At 48.1% G+C, this 12,391-nt stretch overlaps 1 protein-coding gene across 3 annotated transcripts in view; it reads right to left on the bottom strand.

The window, feature by feature from the left end:
- Positions 1–213: 213 nt before the first annotated feature.
- The window catches only part of KIF18B (kinesin family member 18B), a 30,348-nt gene continuing 18,170 nt past the window's right edge, over positions 214–12,391 (bottom strand). For 2 of the 3 annotated variants that reach the window (XM_080976646.1, XM_080976645.1), the window contains 8 exons: positions 10,962–11,077; positions 8,627–8,741; positions 7,459–7,574; positions 6,374–6,600; positions 4,535–5,096; positions 3,412–3,516; positions 2,225–2,316; positions 286–1,408 (listed from right to left, as the gene is read on the bottom strand). In XM_080976646.1, coding sequence (XP_080832772.1) covers positions 1,371–1,408; positions 2,225–2,316; positions 3,412–3,516; positions 4,535–5,096; positions 6,374–6,600; positions 7,459–7,574; positions 8,627–8,741; positions 10,962–11,077 — 1,371 coding nt within the window. In that variant the 3' untranslated portion in view covers positions 286–1,370. Of the gene's footprint in view, positions 230–285; positions 1,409–2,224; positions 2,317–3,411; positions 3,517–4,534; positions 5,097–6,373; positions 6,601–7,458; positions 7,575–8,626; positions 8,742–10,961; positions 11,078–12,391 lie in introns of those variants that run through there. The other variant, XR_013978546.1, reaches the window with a different exon arrangement.

The following is a 12,391-nucleotide window of genomic DNA, read 5'->3' on the forward strand; positions in this document are numbered from 1 at the left end:
AACGGAATCTGTTCCGGAAGTCTGTTTGACTTCCAAGAACATTTGACAACCAAGGCACGGCTTCCGATTGGCTGCAGGAGCGTCCTGTACTCAATCAGAAGCCGCGGAGGATGTTCGGATTCCAAAGAACGTTTGCAAACCAGAACACTCACTTTGGGTTTGCGGTGTTCGGAAGTCAAAACGTTCGAGTTGCAAGGCGTTCGGGATCCAAGGTACGACTGTATAAAATCTGGTGACAAAAATATAAGAGTGCATAATACACATCAAAGCAGTTTCATCAAAGCATTATTTTCAGTTAATGTGTTTATTTTACCCACAACTGAAATGCAACAATAAAAGGAGCCCATAAAAACAGCACAACAAATAAATGGGTAAAAACGGCAATTACAAGTAATTAGAGCAGGAGCTTCAAGTCAGGGAAAGGATTGTCTTAACAGGAGCGTCTTTACAAGCCGGCGGCATGCCAATACTGATGGGGCCTATTCTTATTTCAGCAAGGAGAACGCTCTCCAACACTGGAGCAGCCAGTGAAAAATGTCCACTTCCGTGTTACTATATGTGTTGAGGTTAACTTTGTTTGCCCTTGTGACAAGGCATCTTTATATAGGAGACAGGGTCAGAAAGCACAATAAAAAAATCACCTGCTATTCAAAAGAAAGTCCATGTGATGAGGAGAAATTACCATTTGACTTGGTAGTTATTTTATTTGGTAATGCAGAATCTTGGGTTTTCTATGTCGATACAGAGATGATAATAAGTCACAAAAGAAAAAGGGGGGCGGAAGAATCCCCTTCCTTGAGGGATTGGATGATGAGGATATGGGATGCGGTTTGTGCTTTAAAATTTACAAATATTGCTAGTGCGTGGGGGAACAGGAAAACAAACATTTCATTGACCAAACTTTATGATGTTTTGGAAGAATAAAGTGTAGGGTAATGGGCAAATGTATAATTCATTCATTCAGAATTTTGTGAATTTAAGGAATTGCAAACAAGTGAGAACTGACGAACCAGAATAGGACATAAGTAATATTTGATATGATGTTAAAAAATAAATTTATATTTCATTGTTCTACATCTCTCTCTCTCTCTATATATATATCATATATTTTATTAAAGCTTTTTATGGTAAGTTTTTTTTAAAAAAACACCCTAATCTATTAAAAAAAAAACAAAAGCAGGAATATCTATATATCTATCTTTTCCTGTTTTTGTTTTTAATATATATATTGTTAAATATACAGGATAATATACCATCAGCAGATGCTGAGGGACCAAAGAGTGGGCAATGAGGATTTTCAGGAAGGCATCTTCATAGAATACGACACAACTGAAGATGGGGTACAATCCTTCAGGAGCGATGGAATCTTCCTAGCGCCATTTCCATGCAGGATTGCCAGAGGGTTGTCCTGTAGGGAGAGCCCAGATTAGAAAGGGAGTTGGCGGGTAAATCTACAAGCGACTGGTGCCCAATGGGACTGGGAGGCGGAAGGCAGGGAGACCAACCATAGTTGGAGCCACAGCCAATGCCAGTCAGAGCCACCCCTTGACTGGCTGTAAGTAAATAAGAAGGCAGGCAGGTAGGAGCTAACTAAGGTGGGCAGGGCCTCATTCGCCCTATTAGACTAACAGTAGTGAGCTAGCAGGAACCAACCCCGAGCGAGTTGGAGGTAACTCCTCGTTAGCAAAAATAGACCTGCACAGGCGTTTCAGGCCTAATGAGCCCAGCAGCTCATTTTTGGCAGGTCTTGCCCCCATGAAGCACCTCTCTACAGCTGCCTAAGTCCCCTTCTCTCCAGGGTTTTTCCCTAAGCAATCGGAGACTGTGCCTGAATGGAGCTAACTTTCCCTCCGCTCTCTTCATGCCTCTTCTGGTTCTGGGAGACAAAGGGAGATGGAAGCTTGTCACAGCAGGAGGGGGAGACACCTGCGACTCTTCAGCAGCCTACCTCATCTCTGTTTCTTGGCCCTCTTCCTTTCCAGCCTCTGCTTCTGCCTCTGTTTCTGGACTGCTCTCTGCCAGACTCCTCCTGCTCACTAAACCCTCTTACCTCTTCAGCTTCCAGCATCTTCCCACCTCCCAATCTTCTCCTGCCTGCTCTTCCCCTCAAGCATTCCCCAGCCTTGTTCTCTTCACAATCAGAGCTCTGTGGGCTTAACTGTTTGGGAGAATATGGGCAGAGACACCAGAGATCTTGCACTACTGTTAGCCGGACCCAGTTTACCTGGCGCGCTCGTGACCCGCGAAGACTTGAGTGACGTGCCCTGGAGCCTGGCAATGCGGCTGCGTGGCGCACCCAGCGAGTAGGAGGCGGGGCTAAAAAGAAGGAGAGAGATTGGGTTGCAAGGCTTCTCCAGCAGCCCTGCAGAAAGGCCAGCAACATTCAGCTCCTCTCCAATTCCCCCCCACCGTTCCTGCTCCTCATTAAAAGCCCTCTAATAATAATAAATAATAATAAATTTTATTTATACCCCGCCCTCCCTGGCCAGAGCTGGGCTCAGGGCGGCTAACACCAGTAAAATTACAATAAAAACATAAGGGGGGGGATTTAAAATACAGGTTAAAATGCAATTTAAAATGCAGCCTCATTTTAAAAGTAGCCCATGGATCAAAACCATAAGGGGAGGGAAAACATAAGGATCAGACTGAGTCCAAACCAAAGGCCAGGCGGAACAGCTCTGTCTTGCAGACCCTGCGGAAAAATGTCAAGTCCCGCAGGGCCCTAGTCTCTTGTGACAGAGCAGTCCACCAAGTAGGGGCCAGTTGAGACCAATCTAACCACCTTGCGACTTGGGACCTCCAAAGTTGTCATTTGTGGACCTTAAGGTCCTCCGCGGGGCATACCAGGAGAGGCAGTCCCGTAGGTACGAGGGTCCTAGGCCGCATAGGGCTTTAAAGGTCAAAACCAGCACCTTAAACCTGGCCCTGTACTCCACCGGGAGCCAGTGCAGCTAGTAAAGCACTGGGTGAATGTGATCCTGCGGCAAGGACCCCGTAAGGAGCCTCGCCGCGGCATTCTGCACCTGCTGGAGTTTCTGGATCAGCTTCAAGGGCAGCCCCACATAGAGTGAGTTACAATATTCAAGCCTGGAGGTGACTGTCGCATGGATCACTGTGGCCAGATCAGGGCGAGAAAAGTAAGGGACCAATTGCTTAGATTAGTGTCTGAGCTTTTTCCTCCTCCCTTCCAGCACCCTTTCCTTTTGTATCGTGCCTTTTTGGATGGGAGCCTGAGGGCAGGGATCATCTTCTCACCGATATATGTAAGTAGGTTTGGCAGCCTTGAAGGTAGGGATCCCTAACCTGGCACCACCATGGGGAAATCAATATTGTTTTGATGATCTCAATTGGGGCCAGGAGGACATAGGTTTGTTCCCAGGACAAGCCTATTGAAGAGGAGAGTGAGCTTACTTTGTGGTGTGCCTCCTCTTTTGCGTTGAGGCTTTGGAGGCCAAGGAGGACGATCGAGGAATGGAGGAGCCCTTCATGGTGAACACTGGCATGGACGCCCTGGAACTGAAAGGATTGCAGGAGTTAAATGGAAGCACATCCTCCAGGATGGTTTGCCTGCCCAGCCCCCTCCTCACCCCAAGGAAACTGGTCACCTGTAATTCGCCAAGAGATACGGGACAAAGGCAGGGATTGGCTGCCAAAAAAAAGGTCCACGCCTCTTAAAGTGCACTTAAATATTTGCCTGGTGGCTGCAGGCGACAAAGAACTGAATGGAGGCGACTGAGCAGACTGGCAGAGGAACAGGGGAGGGGAGCGCTCTGGCCCTCATTTGCACCTAATGTACAAACCCAACCGGCTAGCAAAAATGCTTGCAGGCTAGTAACTATTTGCAAGGCTGTCTTAAAGGCCAGGAACTTTCAGGCAATGCAGACAGGTCTCAACTGTTTTAATTTTTCGGGAAATAGGAAACATCCTGTGCTGTTTGTAACAGCTGGGCTCATGCCTTCCTCCCCAATCCCAATTTAAAATGATTGTAGAAGCAACTCTCTGTGAGGAAGAGTAGCAGGACCATCTCCTCTGGAGGTGATGGTACCAATTAGGCCATGGAGAGCCTTAACCGCCACAGCAAGGGTGACAAGTAGATTCCTGCTAGGGCCCAGAAGGCCCCACTCTGCAAGGACAGCAACTTTTGGCTGTATAAAAGCTACTTCCAGGACGTTTGGGTTATCAAAAGGCCACGCAGGCCTGTTTTTTTCCTTTCTGAACTACAAGCAGCCCATTTCCACCCAACCTGGTCATTAGAAGAGCCTGGTAACATCAGGAATTTGTTGTCTGAGTGTAATCCTTTTCCTCCACCCTCCCCATTGCTTTTTCCTTTCGTGCCACGGCTTTTTGACTTGTAAGAGTGGAGGCAAGAACTGTGTTTCGTGGGATTCTTCCCTGCTGCTTGGCAGAGATTGCCCCCTACGCTTTCAACTGGGAACCGCAAGTATTGGCATAGTTTGTGTCTGAGACTCCCTGGGCCAAACCTCTTGCAAAGGGAAGGAAATGCCAGAGGGCCTTGCAGCTCAGAGGCACCCACCTGGGTATGAAAGGTGCCCCCTGGTGGTTAGAGAGGTGCTGGACGCTCTCCCAGGCAGGGCATTCAGGAGCGCTGGGTTTCACGTCCGGAGGGCAGGGAACCTCGCAGAGGTCGAAGGTAGTGTTCAGGCCCCTCGGTGGAGCTGGTGTGGAGCAATTCTGGGCGGCTGAGGTGCCCAGAGGCCTACGGGTCTTCGTAACTGTCAAAGGGCAGCACGGCAGCGGGCGGAGACTGTACGGACTAGAAGACCTGGCTTTATCCACGAGAGGAGTGCTGGTGCAGTCAGCCTGGGGGAAAGCAGCCCATTCCTTCAGGGAGCCCACTTGCTGTGGGGAGAGGGGATTCTTCCGCCGACGCTTGGCCCGCCCCTTGGGGGTAGAAGGGGAGCTCCTTTCGGACAGCGGTGGGCTCTCTGCCGACTTCCTTCGCTTCTTTGTTGGGAGGTGGGGGGTCTTGAAAGTTGCGCCTGGCATTGGGCCCCTCTCTGGTGAAGCGGGCAAGACCCCAGGACCGCCCGTTGGATCGACACGCTCGGCTGCAGGAAGGGAAGGTGGGAGGGCAGCTGCGACAGAGAGGCAGAGAGCAATGAAAACTGGCAGCCTAAGAGAGACGAACACCCAAGGGCATGGACCCGAGAGAGTGGACAAATCAGCCAATGGGGGAACCCTTCACTCAGCCAACCCCCCAGTCAGCCAATGGGAGAACCCTTCACTCAGCTAACCCCTTAGTCAGCCAATGGGGGAACCCTTCACTCAGCTAACCCCTCAGTCAGCCAATGAGGGAACCCTTCACTCAGCTAACCCCTCAGTCAGCCAATGGGGGAAACCCTTCACTCAGCTAACCCCTCAGCCAGCCAGTGGGGGAACCCTTCACTCAGCTAACCCCTCAGTCAGCCAATGAGGGAACCCTTCACTCAGCCAACTCCGCAGTCAGCCAATGAGGGAACCCTTCACTCAGCCAACCCCCCAGTCAGCCAATGGGGGAACCCTGCACTCAGCCAATCCCATTCACTGCTATTTCTGATCTGACTGCACTGGCTACCAATTAGTTTCTGGGTCCAATTGAAAGTGCTGGTTTTGACCCATAAAACCTTAAAACGGTTCAGGACCATGATACCTCAAGGACTGACTCTTTCCATATGAACCCGCCTGGACCCAGAGATCACCTTCTGAGGCCCTTCTTTGCGGGCCTCCTCAAGAGGTTCGGAGGGTGGCAACACGAGAACGGGGCCTTCTCTGCAGTGGCTCCCCATCTGTGGAATGCTCTCCCCAGGGAAGTTCGCCTGGCGCCTTCATTATACACCTTTAGGCGCCAGGCAAATACATTCCCTTTTAACCAAGTCTTTGGTTGATTTGATCCTATTTGATCCTAAAATGTGGTTGTGGGGGTTATTGGGTTGTTGTTTATATTCTGATGATATATTTTGTGGGTTTATATTCTGATTTTGTTCTGCGAACCACCCTGAGACCTTCGGGTATAGGGCTGTACAGTGGTGCCCCGCAAGACGAATGCCTCGCAAGACGAAAAACTCGCTAGACAAAAGGGTTTTCCGTTTTTTGAGTCGCTTCGCAAGACGAATTTCCCTATGGGCTTGCTTCGCAAGACGAAACGTCTTGCGAGTTCTTGCGAGTTTGTTTCCTTTTTCTTAAAGCCGCTAAGCCATTAATAGCCGCTAAGCCGTTAATAGCTGTGCTTCGCAAGACGACAAAACCGCAAGACGAAGAGACTCGCGGAACGGATTAATTTCGTCTTGCGAGGCACCACTGTATATGAATCCAACAAATAAATAAAATTAAAATAAATTTCAACGCTGTCCCCCCCGTCCCCCCTAAGAATCACCATTATCCACGAGCTGCTGCGCTTCTGGCTCCAGGCTGCCTCGAGTAGCCGCATCCAGTTCCCCAACTTGCTCCTTTACAGCGGAAACGTCTGGGGCCTCACAGGCTTCTCCCGACACCAAGCTGCCCAGGCTTTCAAAGTCGACCCTCGTATCCGGGGTGAGGAGGTTGGCAGCTTTCAGAAGGGCATACTGCCTTTGTGCCACGTGCAAGATTGACGTTACCAGCCTGAGACAGTAAGGAAGATCGAAAATCACCATGTGATCACAATGGGAGAGACGGGAGCAAAGGCTGTGTGTGCAACACATTATTAAAGCACATGGTTTTTCCCAAAGAATCCTGGGGAACTGTACTTTGCCTTTCACAGAGTGAAAAGCTCCAGGTCCCAGGATTCAAGTGGGGGAAGTCGCGTACTTTGAATGTATGTTGTGTACGCTGCAAAAGAGCAGAAAGGAATCGGCATGGCTCCTTCCCCATCCTGCAGATAAGCAGTACAGTGGTACCTCGGGTTAAGAACTTACTTCGTTCTGGAGGTCCGTTCTTAACCTGAAACTGTTCTTAACCTGAAGCACCACTTTAGCTAATGGGGCCTCCCGCTGCCGCCGCGCCACCGGAGCACAATTTCTGTTCTCATCCTGAAGCAAAGTTCTTAACCTGAAGTACTATTTCTGGGTTAGCGGAGTCTGTAACCTGAAGTGTCTGTAACCTGAAGCGTATGTAACCTGAGGTACCACTGTACAGTGGTACCTCTGGTTACAAACTTAATTTGTTCTGGAGGTCCGTTCTTAACCTGAAACTGTTCTTAACCTGAGGTACCACTTTAGCTAATGGGGCCTCCCACTGCTGCCGGCGCGCGATTTCTGTTCTCATCCTGAGGTAAATTTCTTAACCCGAGATACTACTTCCGGGTTAGCGGAGTCTGTAACCCGAAGTGTTTGTAACCCGAGGTACCACTGTATTTTGGAAAGAATGAAATGTCTGTGACATCAATTTGACTGCCAACCTGATATGTGCTTAAACCTGCATGAGATGGCAGGATAAAAGGACCTCGCTCTCCTTGTATCGGGTGGAAAGACGTCGACTCACCTCATCAGCTGCTTTTTATCCATTCCTAGCAACCGAGCATTCAGCTTCTCCTGTTTCTCAGCTAGATCTGAGGACTCTGTGCCACAGCAGCTGGGGTTCCCCCCCAGTTCTTGAATCTATCAAACACAGCAAAAAGGTGTGTGTCGGGGGGAGGGATTATGCTGGTGTAAAATTTGTATAATATATAGGTAAAGGTAAAGGGACCCCTGACCATTAGGTCCAGTCGTGGCAGACTCTGGGTTTGCGGCGCTCATCTTGCTTTATTGGCCGAGGGAGCCGGTGTACAGCTTCCAGGTCATGTGGCCAGCATGACTAAGCCGCTTCTGGCGAACCAGAGCAGCTCACGGAAACGCCATTTACCTTCCCGCCGGAGTAGTACCTATTTATCTACTTGCACTTTGACATAATTTCGAACTGCAAGGTTGGCAGGAGCAGGGACCGAGCAACGGCAGCTCACCCCGTCGCAGGGATTCGAACCACCGACCTTCTGATTGGCAAGTCCTAGGCTCTGTGCTGTAACCCACAGCGCCACCCGCGTCCCAGTATAATATATACCGGATGCTAAATTCTACCCATCGTGTGCAACATGCCCAACTGACAAATGGACGATCTGAATAACCGCTTGTAGTTTAAAGGTGAATTTTGGACATAATGGAGATGTAAAAGATTTGGATTATCATAAAAGATGCGGGAGGAAATGATTAGCAATAGGGCCCACAAAGGGGAGGAGGGAATTCCAGGAGATTCTTTGGAATCTTGGCTTTTAGGTTGTATGTTGGATATGTGATTGTAAAAGTTTAATCTGAAAAACCAAATAAATAAATTTATTTATTCTTAAAAAACAACACAGAATTGGACGAGCTGCTGCGATGTCATGCAACGCTCCCAATTCCTCTGGGTGCAGATGATAAAAGAACACCCTCAGGGTGCTGATCAAAGCACCCACAAATCCACTTGCTGCCCCGTGGGGCAATCCCTGTGGGGTGCTCCGGGATTAGCCGAGAAACGGCCTCAGCAGTCAGTTATAAAAACAACCACGTGTGAATCTTTTAAGAGAGGCACTGCAGATACTGAGCGGATCTCTGGGTGGAAAAGCCTCAGGAAAAAGGATCCACATGCTGAGATCTCCTGACCTCGATGCCCATCCCACAAACTTCCTGGCCCTTACCTGCTCTGCTGTGCTGCTTTTTCCTGAAGAAGGGGCGCCATCATTCGGTTTCAACAGCTCTGCCTCGCCATCGCCCTTATCTGGGGCTTCGCAGTCGGAACAAGCCTCCTTTGACCTGTACCAAGGGCAGGAGTGGGGTGTCACCAACCATTCTCTACCAAGCGCTGGTACGAAACCCAAAGGACATCTGGTCTAACCTTCCCGTGCCCTGCTTCTGGGGGCACAGCCTTGCTCTGTTTGAGAAAGTCTGCAGTGGAGGTGAAATTCAAACCAAGGACGTCCTGTTTCATAGCTTGGGCTCCTAGACATGACGCCAGCTCTCAGCCGGTTTTATTCTCATCCACGGCCCACTCCTGCCCTGGGTAGGCAATTAAACGATCTGTACCTCTCTCCTTACCCCAGTGCAGTGCCAGATTTACATATAAGCTAAGCAAGCTACAGCTTAGGGCCCCACTCAATTGAGGGCTCCCAAAAAATTTAAAGGGGGGAAAAAACCTAGATGTACATTTCCAAAATATAAGATAAAAAACAAATAAAATAAAACCTACATACAGCAACAGTGCTTTGTGTCGTGCCGGCTCCTATAATGTAAGTAGTAGGCCCTGCCTGCTAGCCTGCTCCCTAAAATACCACTGGTTTGCTATTACTATTTCATTTTATAGCAAGTTTCTAGAGACTAGATTATGAGTCTTTGTAAATTGTGTTTCTAAAGGAACTTTTGTTATTGCCAAATGCCAATGTGTCTGCATTATTAAGTTTGTTACGAATAAAAAATCATTTTAAGTTAGGGCTTAATAATTATTTCACTATTAATATACTTCATAGGGACGCGGGTGGCGCTGTGGGTAAAACCTCAGCGCCTAAAACTTGCCGATCGCATGGTCGGCAGTTCGAATCCCCGCGGCAGGGTGAGCTCCCGTCATTCGGTCCCAGCGCCTGCCAACCTAGCAGTTCGAAAGCACCCTTAAGTGCAAGTAGATAAATAGGTACCGCTTTATAGCGGGAAGGTAAACGGCGTTTCCGTGTGCTGCTCTGCTGGTGGTTCGCTAGCGCAGCTTCGTCACGCTGGCCACGTGACCCGGAAGTGTCTGCGGACAGCGCTGGCTCCCGGCCTCTAGAGTGAGATGAGCGCACAACCCTAGAGTCTGGCAAGACTGGCCCGTACGGGCAGGGGTACCTTTACCTTTATACTTCATCGTAATTGTATTTCACTGTTAATACACTTCTTTTTAACTGTATTTCAGTTCAACAATTACTTTGATAAAATACATATTTTGTTATGGGCAAATGGCTTTAGATACCTATTAGGTCCATAAATTACCATATAGCATATATTCAACACAAAAGAACTGTGACAATTTGTTGTTGACAAACCACAGCTAGACATACAAAGGGCCCCATTACCTTCAGTAATTTAGGGCCTCATCAAACCTAAATCCGGCCCTGCCCCAGTGATACAAGTAAGCTAACACTAGACGTTCACACAGCGTGCATTGAAAGCCCTGTTACGCCACTTTAAACACCTGCGGCTTCCCTCAAAGAATTCTGGGAACTGTAGTTTGTTAAGGGTGAAGAAAGAGTTGTTCGGAGACCCTCCCTTCCCTCTCAGAGCGGTTTAACAATCAACTCCACTTCCTAGGGAAATCTGGGAATTGTAGTTCCGTGAGGGGAGCGGGGTGTGTGTGTGTGTGTGTGTGTTTCTTCTAACAACTCTCAGCACCCTAAACAAACTATAGCTTTCAGCATGGTGTGGATGCGGGCATTTTATTTTAATTTCGGCATGACTATAAACTGTTTATTATTGCGTTATTATTGTTATTGTTGGTTTCTATTGATTTATCGGTCTGTTTGCTGCTTGTATAGGATATTTTGTTTTCTTTAAATGTTTAATGTTTTGTTGCGTTTTTATATATGTTGTAAGCCGCCCAGGGTGGCTGGGGAAACCCAGCCAGATGGGCAGGATATAATTTTTTTATAAATTATTATTGTGGACAAAGCCCTCTGACAGTGGATCCCACAACACTTGAGAATCTATTTTCTAAATAGAGGCAAATTTCTCATGGTTGCTGTGGTAAAAAAAAAAGAAAAAGGAAAATTTAAGCACTGCATGTCTCTGAATATCTTAGAAAAAATAGGAGCCTAGGTTTTTAGGGAAGGAAAAGAAGAGGCTGGGAGGAGGACTTCGGGCTGAAACAGATCCTTCAAATCCTGGGGTCCATGACTGGCTAGATTTCGGCTTTAAATGCCTCACTTTGCACAGGCTTCTTGCAGTCCTGTCTGCATCAAAAGGTATCGACTCCAATGCTTCCTGTGTAGTAAGACACAGCAGACCTACCTGAGAAGCTCATCCTGGCCAGGTCTGGAAGGAGTCAAAACAGCCGGTACAAGGTGGGGTCTAACTTCTGGGACATTTTCCTCATAAGCTTGGAGCCGCCCTCTTAATTCGGCCACCTGAAAGGCGTAAAAAAGAATTATTTCTTTCGCACACAGGGCGAAGTTCCCAAGATCGCAGTGTACTGCCTGTATCAAAAACCAACCATGGTTTCGATTTTCCATTTAACATTTGCATTCACATGTAAATCATAATCCTATACAAATACGATTCTCTGAATCCCTAGACTTCCCTTCACCCCTCCATGGGTTCCATAGTTACTCTTTTCCAGCTGCATCATATATTGTTCTCTATATTTTCTTTAAAAATCGGTTATCACCATAGTTCCTGTCACATTGCAAGTGGTTTTTAAAAAAATCCTGCCAATGTTTTTAATCGTTTACAGTGTTGTCCTGAATGACTTTCTACGGAGGACTAGTTCTAAGGACCTTCACGAGTGGAACTTGGCCTGAAGGGAACATTTGTATCTGTGGTCTTCAACACGGCACCCGTGGGCACCCTCAGACAACCCTCCTGACACCTGCTCTTCCTCAAAAGAATAAATAAAGTTTTACGGCTTTTGAGTGGGTGTTTTTTGCCTGTCTTTCACTTGTTTGGGGCTGCGCTCAGGTGTTTTTCCTGTTGCTTACTGAGACTCACCACTTTTTTCTTCTGTAAAGGGTGTATTTTCTGGGGGCCACACCAGTTTTCTAGATTTCTAACTAGGCCTCTGGCAGCGCCAGATTAAACCGTGCAAAGGCCCCACGGCAGTCGAAACCTCTCTTGCCCACCCCCGTGTGAATACTCTAGGGGAAAACACTGAACTAAGAAAGCTTGATTGCCATTTTCTTTCAAGATCAAATCAATATTAATTTTGATCCATTGTTGCAGGACCCCTAAAAGGCATGAGGGACCTGCTCTGCCAATCTGGTAACCCGGCACAGGCCGCTGGGTCCCCAAAAAGCTTGGTCTATGGCAATGCTAACAGGGAGTGGGAGAGAGAAAGCAAATGCAAAGCATCGGTTTGCAGTTAGACAGCAAGAATCGACAGCTGGACTGCCACACAGCATAGTTTTGAGCTCCTTGGCACTGTGGTGAAACTTTTAACCAGACAGAGGGATTGCATACCTTGTCTAGCAATTCAAAAATGCCCCACTGGCCAGGGCTGTTGGCTAATTCTGGAGGTTACGCACCGTATTTTTCGCTCTATAGGACGCACCCGCCCATAGGACACACCTTGTTTTAGAGGGGGAGAACAGGAAAATAAAATTCTTCCCCTCTCTGCTCAGCGCCCCTTCAGCGAAGTGGCAGGAGAAACGGAGCCCCTTCCATTTCTCCTCATGCTTCGCTGAAGGGGCGCTGCGCAGCTCTCCCTCTCTGCTGAAGCCAGGAGA

This window comes from Podarcis pityusensis, assembly GCF_964106645.2.
Source record: "Podarcis pityusensis genome assembly, chromosome: 13".
NCBI classification, from domain to species: Eukaryota; Metazoa; Chordata; class Lepidosauria; order Squamata; family Lacertidae; genus Podarcis; species Podarcis pityusensis.